General features: G+C 46.6%; 1 protein-coding gene across 1 annotated transcript in view; it reads left to right on the top strand.

Moving 5' to 3' along the window:
• The window catches only part of LOC120388044 (heterochromatin protein 1-binding protein 3-like), a 62619-nt gene extending 39091 nt beyond the window's left edge, over positions 1–23528 (top strand). The window contains 4 exon segments of the mRNA XM_039509587.1: positions 11514–11625; positions 16467–16598; positions 18472–18749; positions 23338–23528. Coding sequence (XP_039365521.1) covers positions 11514–11625; positions 16467–16598; positions 18472–18749; positions 23338–23528 — 713 coding nt within the window.
• The last annotated feature ends 2346 nt before the right edge of the window (positions 23529–25874 follow it).

Genomic DNA, 25874 nt, shown 5'->3' with positions numbered 1-25874 from the left:
ATCAGCGAACAATCCACTGCCTTTTCAGTTCCTTCTTTCCATCTGTGGCGGTTGCTGGAACACTCATATCTCTTGCTCAGCAAGTGATCCCGGTAGTGGTAGTCTTCCTATAAATAGATTGTAGATAAGTGTAAATACTTAGTTAGCATAAGTATAGTAGTAGTTTAGTTTTCTGGTAAGCACCTGCCCTGTGGGGCTTTCTCACCTGAGCCCCAGGACATGCTTCGGTCCCAGGGCTCCAAATTGTGTGGCGTGCCACAAGCACATTCCAGTTAGTGACCCTCACAAGAGCTCTTTAAAGTGCCTTGGAAGGGGTCATATCCAAGATGAGTGCAGATCTATAGGAACTTCAAACCAAAAAAGAGAGAGACAATCAATTAAAATTCCTACTTATGGAGGCAGCACTCCATCCCACTTCAGAGTGGCAGCCTGATCCAGCACTGAGCGCTTCCTCTACCAGGAGCACGCCAACGGCCATTCAGCATAGCATGGGCTCCCTGGTGCCGGCCTTCTCCCGACACTGGCATGCTTCTTCAGCACCCAAGAAGTCAGCGACAATTACACAGTACCTTTTGGGAAACGAAGTCTGAACGAGGGCATTCCCCCTGGAGAAATATTATGGAGAGAGTGCGAAATGTGGTGGTCCACTCTCAGTTGGCTGCAATTCAACTGGCTCCGTTGACTCTGGCCTTGGAAAGGGAGGCATTGAATCCAATACTCCCCCACGTAGGGTGAGCCAAGGAGGGGACACACCCCTGGCAGCAATATTGATGCAGATGTGTACGAGGCAGTGCAGAACCTCCTAACTCTCCCGGCACCACCTTCCTTCCAGGCCTCAGTTCAGGGGACAAGTCAGGCTCCGCAGGGGCAAGCCCGCGATGATGGCAAGGCACTACCCCCCATCCCGCTCGTAGTCAGGAGACTCAGCAGCAAGGCCACGCTCACCACACCGGTGCCACATCTCCATTGTGGCAGGATTATTTGGCGCCATGAGGCGCGGCACTGCCCTGGTTGCCTAGAAGCGGGTCCCCAGTCTCCGAATTGCAGGTGGAATCATATGCCTTGTGAGGGACTGGCCCCCAGGCAAATCAGAGACTCCACATTGATATGGCCTCAGTGGATGATGTGAACCCCTTGGCTGCACATGGTCCAGGGCTCCCATGGGGGACATTCATTCTCTGCACTCTCTTGAGATGAGGGCATCCCCATTGGAAAGAGGATCTGTTCCTGGTGCAGAAATCAAGGACACTCAAGCCACACTGGCAGGAGACCCACCAGGGCCAGAGGAGGTACAGGCACCGGTGGCAGTCCAGGCCACTTTCTCATCTTCTCCTGACAAGGTATTGATGGGTATGGCCATAGTCCCGATGCAGGATGATACCAGGAGCTCCTGTGTAAGATGGCTCAGAACCTTAACTTCCACGTGGAGGAGATTGCTGAGTCAGCCCTGGCTTTGGTAGACATTTTGACTTCAGGGCCAGCAAGAGTTGCCTTGCCCCTGAACAAGGCCATCCTACAGCCTATAAGGGTGTTGTGGCAGACCCTGGCCTCTGTCCAGCCTACGGCCAAACGGGTGGAGAGGAAGTATTTCATCTCCCATAAGGATTATGAACATCTGTACGCTCATCCTCCACTGGGCTTCTTGGTTGTCGCTGTGGCCAACAAGAAGGAGAGGTAATGGCAGTAGGGGCCATCACGAAGGCTAAAGAGGAGGCCAAAAAGCTGGACTTCCTTGGGGGGAAAATTTACTCCATGGGGGCCTCCAGCTAAGAATTGCAAGTCACCAGGCTCTATTTAGTCACTACAATTTTAATTTCCTGGTCGGCGATCCAGAAATTCAAAGAGCTCCTGACATCTGAATAGGGCAGAGTTTATGGCCATGGCAGAAGAGGGCAGGTCCATAGCCCTCCAAGTGGTCCTAGATGCTGCAGATGCAGCAGCCCAGGTGATGGCCACCGGAGTTGTAATGAGGAAAAGTTCCTGGCTTCAGTTGTCGGGCCTCCCCTATGAAGTCCAGCAGAAGTTCAGGACCTCCTGTTCGAAGGGCGATCCTTCCTTATTTTCCGAACAAACAGATGCCTGGCTGCATAGCCTAAAAGAAATCATTGGGCCTCCACAGTCTGAGCCCATCCCAGAAATACTATAAGCTGCAGCCCATGGGCTGTTTTTTACCAGTCCCACCAGAGGCAAGACTTTTAGCAGAGGAGGAATAGGGTTTCAGGAAAAGACAGGCCCCTCACTCCTCTGTGGCCTCAACATCTGTGCCTGCAAAACAACCATTAGGCAATAAGCAAAACTTTTGAGGGTGCACCCGAAGATGATGCACCAGACCAGAACCTGGATCTTACCCCTATGTTTGTGGACTGTTTTGTACTACTTTTATCAGGCGCGGGGCAACATCACACGGTGCTTTGCACAGTAGTAGTGTGATACACGATGCAGTTTATTTTCTCCCCTCCTTCCAACCCCGCTACCCCATCCCTCTTCAGGGACCCTTCTCACAAAAATCTCCTGGCCCAGGAGGTGCAGTCACCCCTAAGGGTGGGGACAGTGAAGGAGGTTCCCATGGAGCTAAGAGGCAAGGGGTTTACTCCTATTACTTCCTGATCCCAAAGTCCAACAGGGAGCTCAGGCCTATTCTAGACCTCAATTTCTGTAAGAACTTAAGGTTTCTGAAGTTCCGCATGGTCTCCCTGGCCTCGATTATTCTTTCCCAAGATCTGGGGGACTGGTATGCCGCCCTCAACCTAAAAGACGTGTACTTCCATATAGCTATCTTCTGAGGGCACAGAAGATACCTTCGGTTTGTGGTAAACCATAACCACTATCAATCAGTTCAGGTTCTACCCTTCGGCCTATCAGCAGCTCCAAGAGTTTTCCCAAAAATGCATGGTGGTGGTGGCAGCCTTCCTCAGGAGGAGAGGGGTGCAGGTCTATCATTATCTGGATGACTGGCGGGTAAGCAGTTGGTCCAAGGTACTAGTGGAACAACATGTGGACTTCATACTGTCTACTTTCAAGAGCCTGGGACTCCTGATCAGCGAACAGAAGTCCACCTTCACGCTGTCCAGAGGATAGAATTCATAGGAGCAGTCCTCGAGGTGAATGGGGCAAGGCCTCACTACCGCAGTGCCACTTAAGGGCCATCTCAGCTCTTGTACAAAGCCTGAAAGCGTGCCCCACCACCACAACAAAGAATTGTCTAAAGCTCCTGGGGAATATGGCCTTTTGCACATATGTGGTGCAGCATGCATGTCTCAGACTCCACCCTGTCCAACTGTGACTGGAATCAGTATACATACCAGGTGGTCACCAGCTAGACAGAGTAGTTACTCTTCCTCTGACTCTTGAAGTCCTTCAGTGGTGGCAGGATAAAGGCATAGTGTATGCCGACGTTTCCTTTGCAAGACCCGCACCTTCAGTAGAACTGGTCACAGATGCCTCGGTTATGGGCTGGGAACCCCAGCTGGGGTCTCTTAGGACACAGGGTCGCTGGACACCAGAGGAGTTACACCAGCAGATCAACAACAGGGAACTGGGGGCAGTGCACCTTGCCTGCCAAATGTTCTGCCTCAAGCTCCAAGGCAGATGTTTGTCAGTCCTCATAGACAACACCACAGCAATGTTCTGTATAAACAACAATGGGGAGCCCGATCCTCTCACCTCTACCATGAAGTGTTGAAACTCTTGGACTATTGCTTAGCCCACTCCATTCACCCAGAGGCTGCTTATCTTCCAGGCTCGCAGAATGGGCTAGCAGACTACCTGAACAGGTCTTTCACCAGTCATCACAAGTGGTCTCTCTAACCTCCATCCTGGAGGCTATTTTCTGGAAGTGGGGATTTCCCCAGGTGGACCTGTTTGCTATCAGAAGCAACAGGAAATGCCCCCAGTTCTGCTCATATCTGGGGCACAGCCTGGGTGTTCTCTCGGATTCCTTCCGTCTGCCATGGGGGTGGGGGGGACCAGACTCCTTTACACCTTTCCTCCCACACCCCTCATCCACAAGATGGTCCTCAGGGTCAAAAGAGGCAAAGCGCACACATGATTCTCGTAGGGCCGACGTGGCCGCACTGGCATTGGTTCACAACCTTGCTGAACCTCTCGATAGATACCCTAATCGGTCTTCCATTGTGGCCAGATCTTATCTCCCAGGACCACGGCCACCTGCTCCACCCAAATCTGGAATCCCTGTATCTGACGGCTTGGCATCTTTGTGGCTGAGCGAAACAAAACTGGGATGCTTGGGCACTGGTTCAAGCGGTCCTTATGGGTAGTAAACCATTCTGGTTGATTGCTTTCTATCTAGCAGAGTGTAAGAGGTTCTCACTCTGAACACTTCAGAAAGGGAGTCCCTCCCTTGGAGGCCACACTCCCCTTTATCCTGGACTACCTGCTCCACCTGAAGGGGGAAGGTCTTACAGTATCTTCCATCAGAGTCCACTTAGCTGCAGTCTCAGCATTCCCCCCTACCGGTGAACGGCAGTGTTATAAACATACAGCTAAGGGTAGCATAAAACCCCTCCTTTACCTGTAAGGAGTTAAGAAGCTCAAATAACCTAGTTGGCACCTGACCAGAAGGACCACTGGGGAAAGAAGATACTTTCAAATCGGGGTGGAGGGAGGGGGTATTTGTGCTCTTTTTTGTGTTCCCACTTGAGACAGAGAGAGACCAAGCAGGTAATCCTGCTCCTACTGAAATGATACATCTAAAATTCCAGAAATTGTAAGTAACAGCAAGGAAATGCGTTAGATTATCTTTTGTTTTAGCTTGTGAATTTTCCCTATGCTAAGAGGGAGGTTTATTTCTGTTTTATAACTTTAAAGTTAAGCCTACAGGGGAATCCTCTGTGCTTTAAGTCTTTTTATTACCCTGTAAAATTACCTTCCATCCTGATTTTTACAGAGGTGCTTCTTTTGCCCTTTATTATTTAAAAAAAAAAAAAAAGTTCTTCTTTTAAGGACCTGATTGGGTTTTAGGACACTAAAAACCAAAGGGTCTGGTCTGTGCTCACTTAATAACCAATTTGGTTGGTATTCTTCTCAAGCCTCTCCAGGAAAGGGGATGAAGGTGCTTGGGGGGGGGGGCATTTTGGGGGGGATAGGGCTCCAAGTGGCCCCTCCCTGAATGTCTGTTTAAATCACTTGGTGGTGGCAGCAATACCATCCAAGAACAAGGAAAGGAATTTGTGCCTTGGGGAATTTTTTAACCTAAGCTGGGGAATATAAGCTTAGGGGGTCTTTCATGCGGGTCCCCACATCTGTACCCCAGAGTTCACAGTAGGGAGGGAACCCTGACAGGTGATCGGTATTCTCCAACCCAATTAGCTCTTGGTTCTTAAAGGGCTTGGAGCACCTGTATCCGCATATGCACCAGTCTCTGCCTTACTGAGTTCTCAACCTGGTACTATCTCCGTTGACTGGGCTGCTGTTCGAGCCATTAGCAACATGTCCCTGTGTTAGACCTGCAGCAGGAGTCTCCCTACAAGATAGGGGAGCAGGCAGATACTGGACACAGTGTTGGTATATAATCCACAAATACTCTTTGTTGTCTACAAAATAAACCATTCACTCCACATTCATAACCCAAGCATACTACACCAGAGTCTGAAGATCAGAACTGAAGTCCCAGTGGCCAGTCAATGTTCAGTTCGATCACAGGATGCAGGGAGCCAGCATTACTACATCTTAATCTGAACAGGGCTATGGAGCCATGAACAACTCCAAATTGCGAGTGTATTGAACATCCTTTATAAGCCACTCCGTCACATCATCAGTTGTCTGGGCAATTTCAAAGAGACAGTTCTGGGCAAATTGTCAAAACCCAAGCTGTTTAGAAACAGTCCCAGGCCCAAGTTGTTCCTCTATCCCCAATTCTTGTTTATAAATGCAGCAGGTACATTGCAACAGGTATATTATTATGGCAGTGCCCCCAATGTTATTTCCTTTTCTGGTATTTCTTCATCTTTCTCATAACAAAGTTATTTTTCACAAACAGCCCTTGACCGCTTAAAACCTCAAATTCTTGCTTCGGTTGTCAACACACAACTCACATCAAGCACACTTCATCCACACTAGGCCTATAACATATTACATGGATGTATGGATTATGTATGGAGATATATTCCCGAGATAAACACTTTGTAGAGAATTGCAGGGGTTGGGGGGAAGAGATGTTAAAGAGTGCTGGATTTCGAGTCTTACAGTGTTGGGGGAGTCCTTTATTTGTGGAATTTGTGAGGGGAAAAATATGCATGGGGAAGATATCACATGGAGAACTAGCGTTACTCTGTGTGTGTGTGTGTGTTGGTGTTGTAACAATGTTTAAAACACTGCTTAAGAAGAAAAGTAAAGGGGTGGGGGAGGCACCCCAGTAGACTAAAATTAAAGCCCCTCCTCTGTTAAAAAAGGAGATTGTTGCATTTGGGACGTGCCCTTGGATGGACGGTGCAGTGGAGCCCGGTGAAACAATTGAGACCTTAGAAAACATGTTTGAGAAACATGTACAGCTGTACAAGCCTAATGCCAGGAAAAAGCAAATGGCCGTAGTATGGTTGTTGTAACAGGCTGTAAAAAGGCAATTGTATGTAAGGGGGAAATCTGTTCAAAGCTACAGATGCTACAAGAGAACTCTAAAACTTGCCAGGAAAATTTGTAGCGGGAAGGAAGACAGGCACGCACAGATAATGCAAACCCAGTTAGACCAAATGGGGAAACACAATAGTGAACTGGAAAAGAAAATGATAGATTGGGAAAAGATTAAGGCAAATAAGGATAAATTAGAAAATCAAGTGGTAGGAATGAAGGCATTAATTCGAGAACTGACTAAGAAAAAGGAAGAAGAGATTGTAAGTGCTTCTCACAGTTGGTGTCAGAAAACCATTGTAGTATTAAAAAGAGAATTGAAAATAAAGGGACTACAAGTGGTGGCTGTGTGCCAAGGAGACAACAGAGATTGGGATTTCAGTGAAAAGAGACATGTGGTATGGAGAAGATCTGGGGGGTCAAAAGGAAAAGCCTCGAGAGGGGCTTTATACTAAGCTGAGGGAAGAGATAAGAAACTGGTCAGGAGAGCCTAAGCCAGAAAAGACGGTTGATCTCCTTTCTATCACTATTATCACTGCTACAGTTAGGGATGCAGTGGGGGATATACAGTCAGAACAGACACAAATAATTCCTGCGAGTTCATCAGACTTACAGTTGATGGCAAAGTCATTAGACCCAGTGAATATGAAAAATATAGCTATATGGCTAGTACAGTGGGCAGAGTTAAGAGGAATGGAGAATTTAAATATGAATTAATTTTATAGGTTGATCAGGGCAGCTACCACTAGAGAGGCAGTAGATTGAGTGAAAAATGCTTTGGACAGGCAGCCAGAAGCACACCAGCTGATACTGCAGTTTATTATGTTGTTAGGGAAAGAAAGAGGTCAAAGACCCATGAAAGTGCTATCCAGTGCAGATTACATGAAGCCTGGGGATTCGCCTAGGGATTACCTGTTATGTAGAATAACATTGGGGTTATTGGCTGGAGAAATACAACTGGTGACTAACCCCAGGACAGAGGTTGCCAGGCACATCATAGCTGATTCTTTAATGTCAGTTTATTTGAAACAGAGGGAATTTTGAAATGATGTGTTTGAGGGATTGGAGAGGAATTTATTAGCAATGTCTACTAATTTGGTGAACCAAGCAGCCCAGGACGAGGGGTTAACTGTTATGGATGCACTGGATAATGTGCCAAGGAATGATGAAAGGTAGAAGGATTCAAACCCAGAGTACCCTTTGTTGAAGCAATAACATATTCAAATGAGAGTGCTTATAGATCAGGATTCCGTGAGAGAGAGAGAGAGAGGCTGTGGTAGAAGGTGGAATAATCAGAATGAGCCCCAGAAGGGAGTAGATGTGATTTGAAATATTGCTTGGAGGTATTTGAAATTGAGGGGAGTAAATATGGATCAGTGGAATGGGAGACATACTGATGAATTAATCAAAGAAATGCAAAGGATGGAAGAAGAAATATCTAAGGAGCAGAAAAGAGTTGCAGCTGTGCAAGTTGAGGATTCAGAGAAACCTACCCTATAGGAGAAGCCCTGATGACAAGTTGCTCCCACAGGAAATGGGTCCCCAGGAGTGGGAGATAACTAGATTAAGATGGGATTCGAACGGGAGGCCTAGAATAACTGTCATTGTGGCAGATAATGGACCCAAAGATGACCTATTGGATAGCGGTGCTGGTGTAAATATTGTAAATAGAAGTTGTGATTTGACTTGATATGTGTCTGATACCATTATAACAGCATCCTTTATTGGGGAAGAAGTGACAGGAAAGATGGATGGGGCAAAAATTGGTCCTGCTAGTGAAGGCAGGGGGCTGGACTCAATGACCTTTCAAGGTCCCTTCCAGTTCTAGGAGATTGGTATATCTCCAATTATTACCTTTTATGGATCATTCAGTAGAAATACCTGGGAGCTAGATCCAGTAGTACTTCGTGATCCATTCAGGTGATGGGGGATGCCGACCACAGACCTATTTGTCACTTACCTGAACAAGAAATGTCCACACTACTGCTCCAGAGCAGGGATAGAACAACACACTCTGGGCGATGCTCTCCTCCTCCCTGGCATGAGGACCTTCTCCGTGCCTTTCCTTCCTTTCCTCTACTGTCAAAAGTCCTGCTGAAATAAAGAGATGGCGTGAGCCATCTTGCTCCCACTTGGCCAAGACAGACCTGGCACCCTTACCTGTCACAGTTTGTGATGTGCCTGCTGATCCCTCTCCCATTCCTCCTCCTCTCAGAACTGAGGACGTACCCTAGTCTTTGGATTTTCTGGTGCTGGCTCAAGGCATGGCTCCTACTTGGTTCCAACACCAAAAAAGCTCCTGTTCAAAGGAGGTCCAAGAGGTATTACACAGTCCTCAACATGATGTATTTACCTGCAAAAGTGGTCCAGGTTTTGGATTTGGTGTACTTCCCAAAAAATTTCCCTGATATCAACTCTTCCACATATCTTAGATTATGCATTAACCCTAAAAAGATCAGGGCTCTCTGAGTCCACCCAGTGGCTGTAGCAGCCTTCCACCAACCAGTAGAGGGATACTCACTGCTGTTGCATCCGATCACTTCCTCAATTTCTTACTCCCATGTGGGACCTAAACCTGGTATTGAAAGGACTGACTAGGCCTCCCTTCGTACCCATGGCCACCTGTTTGTTTGCATGTCTCTCAGTGAAGACAGTCTTCCTGATAGCAATTACCTTGGCTAGGAGAATAGGAGAAATAGCAGCTCTGATGGCACATCCATCCTACAGTGTATTGTTTTGGGACAAGGTTACGTTCAGACCACATCTGAAATTCACTGCCACGGTAGCCTCCCCATCACCTTCCAACCTTTTACCCCAAGCCTCACCAAAACAACACGCTCTAGATGCCAGGAGAGCCCTAGCCTTCTACCTGGACAGGACAAAAGTTTTCAGGAAGTCCCCCTAGATTTTTTTTTCTCTCCATTGCAGAAAGATCCAAAGACTCAGCAATATCAGCCCAAAGACTCTCCAAGTGGATCCCAAACTGCATCAGACAATGTTATCAAGTTCACTATATAACCCCTCCAGATACTACTTGTACACACTCCACAAGGTCAATCTTCATCTCTCATTTCCTTCAAGAATGTCTCTATCTCAGAGATCTATAGGGCGGCAACATGAGCATCAGTCCACACTTTCAGAGAACATTTATGCAACCGCTGGGAACTCCACCCCCAATGGCATCTTTGACTCCACAGTACTGTCATTTGTAACTGACCTTACTCCGAAGTCTTAGCCCTCCAGTGGGGATACTGCTTGGGAGTCACCTACAGTGGAGTACCCATAGGGACACTACTAGAAAAAATAGTACAGGGATTGGCAACCTTTGGCACGCAGCTCGCCAGGGTAAGCACCCTGCCGGGCCGGGACAGTTTATTTACCTGCCGCATCTGCAGGTTCGGCCAATTGCGGCTCTCACTAGCCACTGTTTGCTTCTCCAGGCCAATGGGGGCGGTGGGAAGTGGCGTGGGCCCAGGGATGTGTTGGCCGCCACTTCCCACCGCCCCCATTGGCCTGGAATGGCAAGTGGGAGCCGCAGTCAGCCGAACCTGCGGACGCGGCTGGTAAACAAACTGGCCCGGCCTGACAGGGTACTTACCATGGCGAGCCGCGTGCCAAAGGTTGCCAATCCCTGAAATAGTAGTTACTCACCTTGTGCCGTAACAATGGATCATTGAGATGTGTCCCCCTATGAGTGCTTCACAACCCACCCTGCTCCCCTCTACTTGGAGTTCTTGTCAGTGACTCTGTGGTAGAAAAGGAACAGAGGGGGTTAGACCACACACGCTGACTAGCCTCATGGTAGGGCATGAGAGGAGACCAGCGTATGTGCGGGCCTAATGGACACTGCTGCCCAAGTTCTCCAACCTGCAACACATGGACACAAGCACACCTACAGTGGAGTACCCATAGGGAGACACATCTTGAAGAACCATTGTTACTGCACACAGTGAGTAACTTCGTCTTTTGACCCATGACTCGGCTTGAATCTCTGCTGTGGGAAGAATATCCATGCTAGTCTAATATGTATTTAGCACTGGCATTATTTGGTTTTAGAGCATTGCTGTAGGAAATTTTAACTCTGGTTGATAGGTTGATTATGTACGCCTTATCCCCAGTGCCTGAGAACATTTGATCATTGCTTGCAGATGTATCATATCTGTTTACCACTGGTCGTATGTGGAAACATTTCAGCATGCCATCTGTTAACTTACACCCCCTACCACTAGATGGAAATATCTGTAATGATCTCACTCTCTTTCTGGACTATCCAGAGCAGGAGACCCGAGGAGATGTAGAAGCAGACAGGGAGTTATGTTAGGAGTTCTGTGCTCTGCCATGGTTGTCATTTTGTCCCTTGCACTCCTTTCGCTGCCCCGGTTTAAAAATAGCCTTATGAGGCATATTATAAAACTTGGTGGTTTTTCTTTAAATAATTATTTTGGACTCTTGTGCATCTAACATGGACAAAGCTAATAGTTTAATGGAAATGATCCATTCCGTTAATAAAGCAAGCTCTTTAAGTGCTATTTTTAATTAAAACTATTCAGTGTGAATGGTCTGTAGGCTGATAAAAGGATGGCTTAGTCCCAAATGATTTTGTTACAGTGAAATGTTATCTCTCTAAAAGCCCCACTTCAGCAATATTGTGGAAGCTGGATGGAGTGAATACCTTTCCATTTATTATGCTTACTAAACAGTATATTCCTTTTTATGCGATTTTTCTTTCCCTTCCCCACCTGAAATCTACCTAATTGCCCTGTAAGTTCTACATACCGTACATATGTAGTAAACCTCTTCTAAAGCAGCTCTTTATCTGGGTCCTACACAGAAGCTGACTGCATCGAGAAGGGGCCTGTATAGAACAGTAAAGTCAGGGCTTGTGGCTGGATAACGTTACTGACACACCCTTACTTAACTTCCTGCAGTGCATCTACTGAAGAGAACCCTGCAGAAATGTGAGAAGAATGGCTGGATGGAGCAGATCTCTGGGAAAGGTTTCAGTGGCACCTTCCAGCTGTGCTTCCCTTATTACCCCAGGTAAAGAGCCCTCCGTTGACAGGTGGTCATGCAGAGCATTTCACAAACCATTAGCCTAGCCATGTTGTTTAACATTTTGATGTTCACAGGACCAATTTTTTTTTACCTTGGAAGATTTTGTTTGTTTGTGGGGGTTTTTTTGTTTTTGTTTTTTAATAGGGTTTAACAACCTTGATTATGCCCAACATTGTATAACCCGTATCATTCTAGGTTCTGATGATAACAAATCTGATTAAACATTATGATGGCTTTACCAACCAGGAGACTCTTAAGGAATATATAAAATATTGGGTCTAGTAGTCTCAGATATTCTGTCCTTTTATCTTCTGTAGTACCCATCATTGTATTATTTAAGTGCTTCCAAGATGAAGCAAATCTGCATGGCCCTCAGTTTCCTTGCTTCTTAACACAAGAATGATTATAAGGAAAAATATCCTGGGTCCAACTATCCCACTATCTGTAATACCATAAAGCTAGCCTCCCCTCTTTATGGAGGGGAGAGAACCAGTCTCAGCTCCACCATCTTTAATTTCTTCACATTCCTACCTTTAAGCTGAGCCACTTGGAGCATGAAGAGGGTGACTATCTTGAGAGCCTCTTCTGAGGAGACATGTGGCAGGGTGACCTCTCAAAGACTCTACACTCAAGCATGAATCATCCTATTAATCTTCAAGTCCATCATGGCTTCAGCACAGCTGCCTGGGATCATAGAATCATAGAAGATTAGGGTTGGATGAGATCTCAGGAGGTCATCTAGTCCAACCCCCTGCTCAAAGCAGGACCACCCCCAACTAAATCATCCTAGCCAGGGCTTTGTCAAGCCAGGCCTTAAAAACCTCTAAGGATGGAGATTTCACTGCCTCCCTATGTAATCCATTCCAGTGATTCACCACCCTCTTAGAGAAATAGTTTCTCCTAATATCCAACCCAGACCACCTCCACTGCAACTTGAAAACATTTATCCTTATTCTGACAATCTGCCACCACTGAAAACAGACTAGCTCCATCCTCTTTGGAACCCATCTTCAGGTAAGAACATAAGAACATAAGAAAGGCCGTACCGGGTCAGACCAAAGGTCCATCTAGCCCAGTATCTGTCTACCGACAGTGGCCAATGCCAGGTGCCCCTGAGGGAGTGAACATAACAGGCAATGATCAAGTGATCTCTCTCCTGCCATCCATCTCCATCCTCTGACGAACAGAGGCTAGGGACACCATTCTTACCCATCCTGGCTAATAGCCATTTATGGACTTAGCCACCATGAATTTATCCAGTCCCCTTTTAAACACTGTTATAGTCCTAGCCTTCACAACCTCCTCAGGTAAGGAGTTCCACAAGTTGACTGTGCGCTGTGTGAAGAAGAACTTCCTTTTATTTGTTTTAAACCTGCTGCCTATTAATTTCATTTGGTGACCCCTAGTTCTTGTATTATGGGAATAAGTAAATAACTTTTCCTTATCCACTTTCTCAACATCACTCATGATTTTATATACCTCTATCATTTCCCCCTTAGTCTCCTCTTTTCCAAACTGAAGAGTCCTAGCCTCTTTAATCTTTCCTCATATGGGACCCTCTCTAAACCCCTAATCATTTTAGTTGCTCTTTTCTGAACCTTTTCTAGTGCTAGAATATCTTTTTGAAGGTGAGGAGACCACATCTGTACACAGTATTCGAGATGTGGGCGTACCATGGATTTATATAAGGGCAATAATATATTCTCAGTCTTATTCTCTATCCCCTTTTAATGATTCCTAACATCCTGTTTGCTTTTTGACCGCCTCTGCACACTGCGTGACATCTTCAGAGAACTATCCACGATAACTCCAAGATCTTTTTCCTGACTCGTTGTAGCTAAATGAGCCCCCATCATGTTGTATGTATAGTTGGGGTTATTTTTTCCAATGTGCATTACTTTACATTTATCCACATTAAATTTCATTTGCCATTTTGTTGCCCAATCACTTAGTTTTGTGAGATCTTTTTGAAGTTCTTCACAATCTGCTTTGGTCTTAACTATCTTGAGTAGTTTAGTGTCATCTGCAAACTTTGCCACCTCACTGTTTACCCCTTTCTCCAGATCATTTATGAATAAATTGAATAGGATTGGTCCTAGGACTGACCCTTAGGGAACACCACTAGTTACCCCTCTCCATTCTGAGAATTTACCATTAATTCCTACCCTTTGTTCCCTGTCCTTTAACCAGTTCTCAATCCATGAAAGGACCTTTCCTTTTATCCCATGACAGCTTAATTTACGTAAGAGCCTTTGGTGAGGGACCTTGTCAAAGGCTTTCTGGAAATCTAAGTACACTATGTCCACGGATCCCCTTGTCCACATGTTTGTTGACCCTTCAAAGAACTCTAATAGATTAGTAAGACACGATTTCCCTTTACAGAAACCATGTTGACTATTGCTCAAGAGTTTGTTTTTCTATGTGTCTGACAATTTTATTCTTTACTATTGTTTCAACTAATTTGCCCGGTACCGACGTTAGACTTACCGGTCTGTAATTGCCAGGATCACCCCTAGAGCCCTTTTTAAATATTGGCGTTACATTAGCTAACTTCCAGTCATTGGGTACCGAAGCCAATTTAAAGGACAGGTTACAAACCTTGGTTAATAGTTCCGCAACTTCACATTTGAGTTCTTTCAGAACTCTTGGGTGAATGCCATCTGGTCCCGGTGACTTGTTAATGTTGAGTTTATCAATTAATTCCAAAACCTCCTCTAGTGACACTTCAATCTGTGACAGTTCCTCAGATTTGTCACCTACAAAAGCCAGCTCAGGTTTGGGAATCTCCCTAACATCCTCAGCCGTGAAGACTGAAGCAAAGAATCCATTTAGTTTCTCCGCAATGACTTTATCATCTTTAAGCGCTCCTTTTGTATTTTCATCGTCAAGGGGCCCCACTGGTTGTTTAGCAGACTTCATGCTTCTGATGTACTTAAAAAACATTTTGTTATTACCTTTGGAGTTTTTGGCTAGCCGTTCTTCAAACTCCTCTTTGGCTTTTCTTATTACACTCTTGCACTTAAGTTGGCAGTGTTTGTGCTCCTTTCTATTTGCCTCACTGGGATTTGACTTCCACTTTTTAAAGGAAGTCTTTTTATCTCTCACTGCTTCTTTTACATGGTTGTTAAGCCACGGTGGCTCTTTTTTAGTTCTTTTACTGTTTTTCTTAATTTGGGGTATACATTGAAGTTGGGCCTCTATTATGGTGTCTTTAAAAAGGGCCCACGCAACTTGCAGGGATTTCACTTTAGTCACTGTACCGTTCAACTTTTGTCTAACTAACCCCCTCATTTTTGTATAGTTCCCCCTTTTGAAATTAAAGGCCACAGTGTTGGGCAGTTGAGATGTTCTTCCCACCACAGGAATGTTGAATGCTATTGTATTATGGTCACTATTTCCAAGCGGTCCTGCTATAGTTACCTCTTGGACCAGCTCCTGCGCTCCACTCAGGATTAAATCTAGAGTCGCCTCTCCCCTTGTGGGTTCCCGTACCAGCTGCTCCATGAAGCAGTCATTTAAAGTATCGAGAAATTTTATCTCTGCATTTCGTCCTGAAGTGAAAAGTTCCCAGTCAATATCAGAGGTAGTTGAAGGCTGCTATCAAATCTCCGCTCACTCTTCTCTTCTGCAGACTAAATAAGCCCAGTTTCTTGAGCCTCTCCTCATAAGTCGTGTGCCCCAGCCCCCTAATCATTTTTGTTTCCCTCCACTGGACTCTCTTCAATTTGTCCACATCCTTTCTGTACTGGGGGGCCCAAAACTGGCCCCCCACTACAGAATAGTGGCAATACTCCAGATGTGGCCTCACCAGTTCCAAATAGAGGGGAATAATCACTTCCCTCAATCTACTGGCAATGCTCATACTAATGCAGCCTAATATGCCATTAGCCTTCTTGGCAACAAGGGCACACTGCTGACTCATATCCAGCTTCTCGTCCACTGTAATCCCCAGGTCCTTTTCTGCAGAACTGCTGCTTAGCTAGTCAAGTCCCCAACCTGTAGCAGTGAATGGGATTCTTCTGTCCTAAGTGCGGGACTCTGCACTTGTCCTTGTTGAACCTCATCAGATTTCTTTTGACCCAATCCTCCAATTTGTCTAGGCCCCTCTGGACCCTATCCCTACCCTCCAGCGTATCTATCTCTCCCCCCAGCTTAGTGTCATCCGCAGACTTGCTGAGGGTGTAATTCATCTCATCATCCAAATCATTAATGAAGATGCTGAACAAACCCGGCTCCAGGGGGAAATCATATCAAAAGCTTTGCTAAAGTCAAGGTAAATCACATCCGCCACTTTCCCCGTATCCACAAAGCCAGTTATCTCATCATAGAAGGCAATCAGGTTGGTCAGGCATGACTTGCCCTTGGTGAATCCTTATTGACTGTTCCTGATTACCTTCCTCTCCTCCAAATGCTTCAAAATGGGTTCCTTAAGGACCTGCTCCATGATCAGTGAGAACCTTGACTTAAACTGCCATCCCCCTGCTATGCCTGCAATGGGAGAGAGCAATGTGTAAGAAAGCTTGAGGAAGGACTGCTTAGGGGAGAGGTGGGGCTGTGGCATGTCCATTAATTTGCAGCCAGCTTGACTTCATCCACCTTGGCCCTTCCCTAGCAGCACCTCATTGATTTCTATAATATTTAGCACCATGCATGGAAATCAGCATCGTGTGTAAATCCGGTGTGTGGAAGCTCAAACTAGCTAGGTTTTACTGTAACAAAATGGGCAACTAGCCCTGGCAATGTAGGGTCAATCAGTGGCTCCTTTTCAGCCATCTGATACTGAACTTTTTATCCTTTGACATGAGTTAACAAGATTACTCTTGCAGCCCAGGTGTGCTGTTCCCAGAGAAGCAGCAGGAGGAGGATTCTGAGGAATCTGAGGAGGAGGAAGAGGAGGCAGAAGAGGAATCTGAGGAGGAAGAAGAGTCAGAGGAAGAAGAACCACCTCCAAAGAAAAGGTATAGAGCTGAAAACAAATGGGCTTGTATGCCTGCATGGCTATCCCTACTGGTCCGTCTCTCAGGGAGGCCATGCCTCCTTGCTGTCACACACCTGTAAAGGTGATCTCAAAAAGGGGAAATTACCTTGCATCTAGTATTCAGGCCCTCAGGCCAGGCAGTAAGGCAGTCTGAGCCCCGGACCTTCAGTTAGGGCAGAGCAGCAAAGCAGTCTAGGGCTCAGTGGATGGTAGACCAACACAGGCCTTCTGGCCTACGGTGGGGAGATTTGGCCCAACCTACTCCACCACATCCCAGCCTAGGGCCCTAACAGTGGCAGAGTAGTCTGCCTGCAACACTCTGACCTAGGATCAGGCCAACACTTAACCTGATGGTCATCTAGTTCCCCTGGGCTACTTCCTACATCCTTGGGGTTTGGTACCTCTGTAACGTGGGGATCCTTTGTCTCCTCAGGGAGCTCTGGCCAGTCCTCAGGTAGCAGCCCCAGCAGCTCCTTGGTGTCTCGGTTGGCCAGCAGCCCTGGGAACTCTGGCCAGTCCTCAGGCGGCAGCCCCCACAGCTACTCAGCATCTTGGTCAGCTAGCAGCCCAGGGAGATCTGGCTAGTCTTCAGCACAATGGGGTTCCTCTCCAGGTTCCAGCAGCAGGCAGGATGCATCTGTCTCCCTTGGCAGCTCCAGCCCAGCTGAGCTGAAGGGCCTACCTTTTGTAATTCCACTTCCTGTCCTGCTCCTCAGCTTCCAGCGGGGCAGGCATAGCTTTCCTGGTTCTACACAACAGGGGGCATGTTGTGGTCCCTCCCTGTCAATCTCTGAGGGAAGCCAAATCTCCTTGCTACAGGACTCCTCCAGTATGACATACTAAAAAGTATGACTGACCTGCAGTTACAGGCTTCATGGGAATCCTGCCTCTTCAGCAGCAGGCTCCAGCAAAACAACATAGTGCAGGGGCGACTCAGACATTGGATCATCCATGAAGGAACTGAGGTCATGATTAACCAGAGTTTGGGGCAATTCATTGGCCTTTGTCATGGCTGTGGTAAAGTTCTTTAGGACTAGGGCTAACTGCTGAGAATTGATTAGTCAATCTCTGGCAGTGGATAATTATCCACAGATAGCCATTACTGCAGAGAGATCCAGGACTGGAATAGCAGGGGATGATGCAGGCATTTGCAAGGTGGTGTATAGTTTTTTTGTGATTGGAGGCTTTGGACACCGTCGGGATCAGGACTCTATCATGGTAGGTGCTGTACACGCGTTATCAGTGTGCACCTGGACTGGCTCCAATGGTAGTCTTTACTCAATTTCATAAAAGCTGAGAGGGCCTTTTCTTATTCTTTGTATCATATTTAGTATCCATTTCCTTTTCCATTTAGTTTCTCCATGTTTCTTCTATGCTTTAGGAAAGGTTGTGGTCTCACTTTTAAAAGCTGGAGACTTTTTAATGATATCAGATAAATACAGGATAAGTTTACTTTGCGCTCTTCTGGCTGGTGTATTTACTGTTCTAAAGCCAAATTAAACTGTTCTTGCTCCAAATGTACATTTACGCTGAGTGGCTATATTAGTAACAAACCCAACACAAAGGAAAGCTCTTGGACGCTTGGGTTGCATGACTCATACTCCTGAATGACAGGCACTATTCATAGGGTTATATGCTAACAAAGGAGATACAAATTTAGATCACCCTGAGGACTGTTAAGAGCTTTACACTGTGATCTTGCTTAAAAGATTTTCTTGCTCTTGGGGTCTGGCTACTCAAATTGAGGTGGGTCCTCCACATTAAAGATGTAGGCTGAATTCTGCTCCATTTTATATCAATTAACCCTTGTGCGATGCTGCCTTGGTACTAAATTTTCTTGTCCTTCCTGACAGGATGCAGATGCGATCCCCCCCAAAATCCCAGAGCAGGGCCCCCCCTGTGAAACGAAGAGAGTCCAAACCCAAGCCAAGAAAGGCCCCTGCAGTCCGCCGGGGGAAAGCAAAGCCCCCGCCCAAGGTCAAAACCCCTGCCAAGAAAGCCAGACCAGCAGCCCCATCCATCAAGAGGCCCTCTGGTAGCAGCTCTTCCAAGAAACCAGCAGCAAGCGGGAGAAAGAAGCGAAATCCTGCCAAGGGCAAATCCACCATGAGGAAGTCTCTCCGGGCAAAAAGTAAACTTTTCCAGTGTGTCAGGAATCCATGGTCAAATCCACAATCTTGTTTTATAATGTCAACGTGCATTTGTATTTTAGTTCTAATGCTTAAACACTTAATTTTTTTTTCTTGAATGATGGGGAAAAGCTGAAAACGAAGTCAAACCAACCCGAGTTAGATCTAGATGCCTTGTGCCTGCCCTCCCCCTGAAACAAGTCATCTTTAGTTTTTGCAATAATTTTAGGGCTTTTCTAGAGCGTGTAATCTGTACACTTTATGGTGAGTGTTTGGGGTTTTTGCTTTTAAAACTTGTTCAAAGAAGATTTTTATATCTTTACAGAGCAGGAACAGGATCATTGGGGAAATGTAACTCTGAAGTGAAAAGGCAAAACTGCAGTAGTTTTCTCCTTAGATTTGCTGCATGGTAACTTAACACAAAGGGTTCCTAATGCTTCTATGGAGAAGCAAAATATATACAATGCTCACACTGAATTCTGAAGGTGCTTCTCTCTGCGTGGCCGTTGTAGTGATTTGCTAAGGAGATCTTTTGTTTGGCCACTTCAGACCGGCAAGTTCCCCTTGAAAATGAGTCAGATCTCAGAGTGAATGCAAAACATTCTGACCCATCTGATGTCAAAGGAGTCCCATAATGGGCAATCTCCTGATTTTTCAGTTAGTCGGGTTGTCATGATTTGAGTAAGCGATTCCACACATCCTCCATCTGTTACCTAATACCAAAATATATACAAGTCATCTTGAATTCAACTTTGAAATGTTTTTTAAAAGATGAAGAACCTGAGTTTTCACTTCTTGTTTGCGCTTTTTAAAAAAACAACAAATGGAGAGTTCTGTAACTCCTAATGTAGAGATGTTGATAAGTGATGAACATGCAATTTGCTAAAATAAAATGAAATTAGATTCCAGCCCTATCTTGCGTGCTGCTTCCTCTCCAAAGCTTTCTCAGGTTTTTTAGGTGACATCTAGGAGAGTGGGGTAGGGATCAATGTGGAGGCCCATTTTATTTAACATTTTGTTAAAGGGATACCATCAGCTTGAAATCTGGTCCTTGTTAATGAGTTTTGGATACCTCCTCCCTCCCCCCCCCCCCCCTTCCCAAGTCCCCTACCAAACTCTGTAATTTTACACTCTTTAAAACATTCTTCTCCCCCTCCTTTGTGAAGACCAGTGTGAACTGACGAAATTGGTACAGTCAGTCTCCCCTGTAAAGTCAGTGTTGAGTGAAATGAACTCCCGCAGGAACTAAGGACCATCTCAGACCTCATCACCTTCCACTTCAAATGTATGGTGCATTTTCTTCCATCTGCCTTCTCTAACAAACTCTGAACATACACAGCATGTACATTTGAAAAACCAAACCTCTTATCAAAACACTGCACACGCAGCCTCTCCTGGAATGGGAGAGTGAATGAACCTTACGTGACAGATGATGATTGATAGGAAGGTGCTTGTGTATGATGGTGTTGAGGTGGTATAAAACCTGAAAACAATACAAAATAAACTGAAAAAAGTGGCATTTTCCTCCATTCCTTTACAAGTAACCAGGGCTGCCGGGGGGGGGGGGGGGGCCAGTGGGGCAATTTGCCCCGACCCCACGGGGCCCCCATGAGAATCTCTGAGGCTCTGCCTTCCCCCATCCACCAGTGCCTCAGCATGGCGCGCCCTGGACAGAGCTAAGCGGCGTGGCTCCTGCTGCTCGGAGACGCATGGTAAGGGGGCAGGGCTGCGAGCTGAAGCCGAACGGTGGGAGCTCAGGTCCCGCCAGAGCTAGGCTGCTTTAGCTCTGTCCAGGGCCACTCCTGGACCCAGCTCGCTAAGGCTCCGGGAGAGAGGAGAGGCAGGGGTAGCGGCATGGTAAGAGGGCCGGGGGTTGGATAAGGGACAGGGAGGGGCAGAGGTTTGGGGGTCTGTCAGGACTCCATGGGGGTGGATAGGGGTTGGGGCATTCAGGGAGCGGGGGTCCCGGGGTGGTGGTTGAGAGGGGTCTCGGGGTGGGGTGGCAGTCAGGGGACAAGGAGCAGGATGAGTTGGGGATTCTGAGGGGTAGGGGCAGCTTTAGCTTTTTTGCTAGACAGCAAGCAGGCTGGCTGCCTTCAGCGTCAGGCCTGCGAGAGGTACGCCGGTACCGTGGCTTCGGCGTACCCACCGTCGAATTGCTGCCAAATCGGCCGGACTGGTGGACCTCCCGTAGGCAAGCCCCCCGAAGGCTGCCGGACTGCCACCCTCGCGGCACGCGCTTGGTGCGCTGGTGCCTGGCTGGAGCTGCCACTGCTGAGGGGGTTGGTGTAGGATATTGCTCTTCTGATGTGTCCCCTCCCCCATGGCTCTCTTGGTTGTTAATCTAAAGTGGCTAATTTTAAATGAAGCTACCCTCCCCTGACATGAATCTCCCTATGGCACTGAAATTAAATGTAGACTATAATTTGGCATTTGAGAAGTTAGGGCTACCGTCCCTTTAAGAGAAAAGATAACAGCTTGGCTCTTTGTGTTAAATAACTGTCTGCAAGCCTCAAACTGTTGAATGAGCTTTAGGGTAGGGAAAGATGTGCCTCTCCAGACAGCCTGGCCCTGCCCCCTATCTGACCCCCCCACCCACTTCCTGCCCCCCTGACTGCCCCCCTGAGCAGTGGTGGCACCAGCGCACCAAGTGGGGTTTGAGGTGTAGTCTGACAGCTCACGACCCCCAGTAATAACCTTGTGACCCCCCAGTTTGAGAACCCCTGGGTTAATTTTAACACGCTGTGTCCATTCACACGCATGTGCTATTTTGAGCATTTCAGTTTTCACATCCTAGGCTCATCCCAGATCCTGGAACAAGTTCAAATGCTCAGTTCGTGGAGTATGTACATAGTCTATACTAAAGACAAACCCACAGTAACCGTCTCCAGTTTGTGAGGAAACAGATAAATTCATGGAGGTTAAGTCCATTAATGGCTATTAGCCAGGATGAGTAAGAAATGGTGTCCCTAGCCTCTGTTTGTCAGAGGCTGGAGATGGCTGGCAGGAGAGAGATCACTTGATCATTACCTGTTAGGTTCACTCCCTCTGGGGCACCTGGCATTGGCCACTAGCAGTAGACAGGATGGACCTTTGGTCTGACCCAATATGGCAATTCTTATGTTCTAACCTAAATGAACCCAAAGTTATGGAGACAGCTGTGAGTCAAGGAAGCCAGGAGAGTATCAGAAACATGGAAAAAATCTCTGACTGGATGGGCTCAGGCGTTTGGTCACAAGCTGAGGTGGTTCAAAAGTTTTGGATTTTTTTTAAGCAGAACTTTATTTCTTTAAACAATCAAACACAGCAAGCAGCAAATATTTGGCCACACGCTTCTGAAACCCCAAACCATGTTCAGGTTGTGGCAGACATTGTCCGTGATTTTTTTCTGCTTTTTAAAAAAACCCTAGATTTCAATCCAAAAAAGTTCTGACGGAAAATATTTGTCCAACCCTTTTAATGAGCTTTAGTGCCTTTTAGCACTAGCTGATGCTGAGACCCAGTGATACCTTGTAAAGGTTCCTTGAAAAGAAGTTCTCAAAACTGTGTTTGTGCCGAGATGAGGAAGATTTTTAAATGTTTATTTTTCCCAGGGCTGCCCGGGCCCTGCAGGGACCCCTCACGAGAATACAGGATTCTATAGGATTGCAACTTTTTTTTATGGAAGGGGCCCCTGAAATTGCTTTGCCCCAGGCCCCCTGAATCCTCTGGGTGGCCCTGAAAGTAACCAAAGCAACAACAGTGGGTTTAAAAAAATAGACAAAATTGACTTACGTTGTCAGTGTCCCTTTAATTGTCAGAAAGGTTGTAAACAGCAGGTTAATGAAATTCAGCTGATACTAAACTGGGAGAAGTTGAAAGTATCTGTGAAAACCAAAACAGTCTACAGGTGCATCGAACAATCAAATCATGGTTAGTAAATTACAAAGGGAGGGCTGGGGAGTAGAAACTACTGCATCTGGGGACAAACGCCAAAAGACAGAAACTCAGTGGGAGGGAGAAACTAAAGAAGCTTAATGCTAAAACAGCAGCAGTTAGAAGTGTGTGCATTGCTTGAAAGGGGACTGGAGGTTTTGAGCAAGGTGAAGGAACTCTTATTTTCAAGCAGATATTCACACCTGTGTTGTTGTTGCTTGAAGTAATTACTCAGACTGTGTGCCTGCATTACACTCCGATGGGGGAAAAGGTGTGTGTTTTGGGGGGGGGGGGGGGAGCCTACCCATTGTGAATTCTGCTTCTGCAGGAAAGGGGGACAAAAGGAAAGTACAGTCGATCCCACTGCCTCCTCCCAAACAGTTGTTGGGCTTCAGTTGCCCTTGGCTTTTTCCGTGGGATGGTAAAACTTGACTACTGGCAAACTTTTTATAACCTTACTCTCGCCCATATATGTTGCAGACACTGAGTTGTGCCATCGCTAAGCAAATCTAGTAGAAATCTGCTGCTAATGGAGACCACCTCTGTTTACACACTGCTAGGTCTAAAGGGGTGGCGCTATCATGTCTGCAATGTAGTTCACACTCAAGATTGGTAATGTCCATAGCTCTGAAATCTGCAGAGCGGACACTTGGGCCTCTATTCATACCTTTGCAGAACACCATGCGATTACTGGGGACTCTACTTCCAATGCTAGCTTTGGCTCTGCAGTATTTCAGAGCCAAGGCCCCAAACTCCCACTGGAGTCAGCTACAGCGCAGCACTCAGAAGGACACTACTTGAAGAAGATGAGGAAGTTACTCATCTTGTGCTCCATGACCAACCCTCCTCAGCTCTATGTAGGATGAGGACTCTTCAGTAGACAAGGAATTGAGTGTGGTTTGCCCATGCAGCACTAATTAGCCGTGAGGCAGAGCACAAGGGAGGGAGAGGCACATATACGGGCTGAACAGACACTACTACCAAAGAGCTCTGATCAGAAGTGCAGGGAAGCACATACACTTACATAGGGGGACTGTGATGGGGTGTACAAACCCCACACTGGGCAACATGGAGTTGAGGGATTATTTTAGGCTCAGCCACTCCTGACCACCTGCCGCAAACACTCCATCTGCTGGAGGACTTAAAAGGCAGGGAATTAGTTAATTTGGGTGGCAGAGCTGGGAGTAAGAAGCTCTGTAGCCTACAGCTCCAGCAGCACAGTGGAAAGCCTAAAAACTCTGACATAGCTGCCCAAAGGGCCCTCCCTGAGGACCATTACAGGGACACATATTGAAGAACCATCATTTCTTCTTCGAATGCTTGCTCATGTCCATTCCATTAGGTTTTTGTGTGCCACATGCACAGTAGCCAGAAGTTCCCCCTCCCCAAAGCAGTACCCGGTGGGTCAGCTCAGGCACCCCCTGTAGTTACGCATCCATGGCACCATATATAGGGCCCTGCCGACCCACCACCACTTCAGTTCCTTCTTACCACCTGTGATGGTTAGCCAGAACACTCATTCTCTTGCTTCAGCAAGCTTTTCCCCCTCATCTTTTCAGACTTTTCTATTGTAAATAGTTAATTCAGTAGTTATTAACAGTAAATAGTTAGAATTCCAGTAGGTACACCCCCACCCCCCCCAACCTCCCGGACCAGGGCATGCTTGAAGTGTCTGGGGGAATTGCATCAAAAAGACCATTGCAAGATCGATAGGGGATTTTGCCCCAGGACTCAAAAAGAGAGGAATCAAAGATTTAAGATGCTGCTGATGGAAGCTTCAGTTCATCCCCACTCAGAGCTGGGGTCAGCCGATCTGGCACCGAGCACCTTGGCACAGTGCTCTGATGTTGACATGAGAAACTTCGGCACCAAGAAAGCTCCTCGGCACCAACAGGGCTCCCTGCACAGTGTCCCTGCCCATGGCAGCACGCGGCACCGTTCCCGATCGCTGGATGGGGGGCAGGGGCTCACCCACACCAAGACCAGCATGGAACGACTCGGGCGCAGTGAGACCTGCTTTGGACTACATAAGCGTGTCACTGCCTAGCCTGGCACCATTGAGGTTGAGGCCAAGGTCGAGGCTGGTTCTCAAAACGCCCCTCCATGGGAGGGTCATACGGAAGCACTGGAGTTTCCCTTCACGCCAGAGACCTTGAGGTAGTGAGAGAACTTAGGACACTCATGACACCGCCTTCTCCACCTACACAAGACAGGGCACCAAGCTCAAAAGCAGTGGCAACCCGGCGACCCATCGCTCACCATCCCCTAGGCAACGGCCACTAGTACCTTTTCGCAGTGGAACAGGCAAGTGTCAAAGTTAGACTCAGGACTCAGTTTGTCAGATCACTCTGTTTTATTAGCAAAGTGCTCTGCTAATAACACCCAGATAATGTGAGCCCCATGCAATACCCAAACAGTATTATTTATACAGATAAAAGGGTGCAAACTAAACAAAGGGACAAAGAGAGAGAAATTGTAAAATTTACCTGGGGCACCATATGCATATCCTACTTCCTTACTAACTCTTATCGATCTAAGGCTAATACTTACATAAGAACATAAAGAACGTAAGAACGGCCGGACCACTTTCTCCACATCACTCATGATTTTATATACCTCTATCATATCCTCCCTTAGTCTCCTCTTTTCCAAGCTGAAGAGTCCTAGCCTCTTTAATCTTTCCTCATATGGGACCCTCTCCAAACCCCTAATCATTTTAGTTGCCCTTTTCTGAACCTTTTCTAGTGCCAGTATATCTTTTTTGAGATGAGGAGACCACATCTGTATGCAGTATTCGAGAAGTGGGCGTACCATCGATGTATATACGGGCAATAGTATATTCTCTGTCTTATTCTCTATCCCCTTTTTAATGATTCCTAACATCCTGTTTGCTTTTTTGACTGCCTCTGTACATTGCATGGACATCTTCAGAGAACTATCCACGATGACACCAAGATCTTTTTCCTGACTCGTTGTAGCTAAATTAGCCCCCATCATATTGTATGTATAGTTGGGGTTATTTTTTCCAATGTGCATCACTTTACATTTATCCACATTTAATTTCATTTGCCATTTTGTTGCCCAATCACTTAGTTTTGTGAGATCTTTTTGAAGTTCGTCACAGTCTGCTTTTGTCTTAACTATCCTGAGCAGTTCAGTATCATCTGCAAACTTTGCCACCTCACTGTTTACCCCTTTCTCCAAATCATTTA

Source organism: Mauremys reevesii, linkage group 21 (assembly GCF_016161935.1).
Source record: "Mauremys reevesii isolate NIE-2019 linkage group 21, ASM1616193v1, whole genome shotgun sequence".
Taxonomy (NCBI): domain Eukaryota; kingdom Metazoa; phylum Chordata; order Testudines; family Geoemydidae; genus Mauremys; species Mauremys reevesii.
This window is presented reverse-complemented; position numbering and strand designations above follow the sequence as displayed.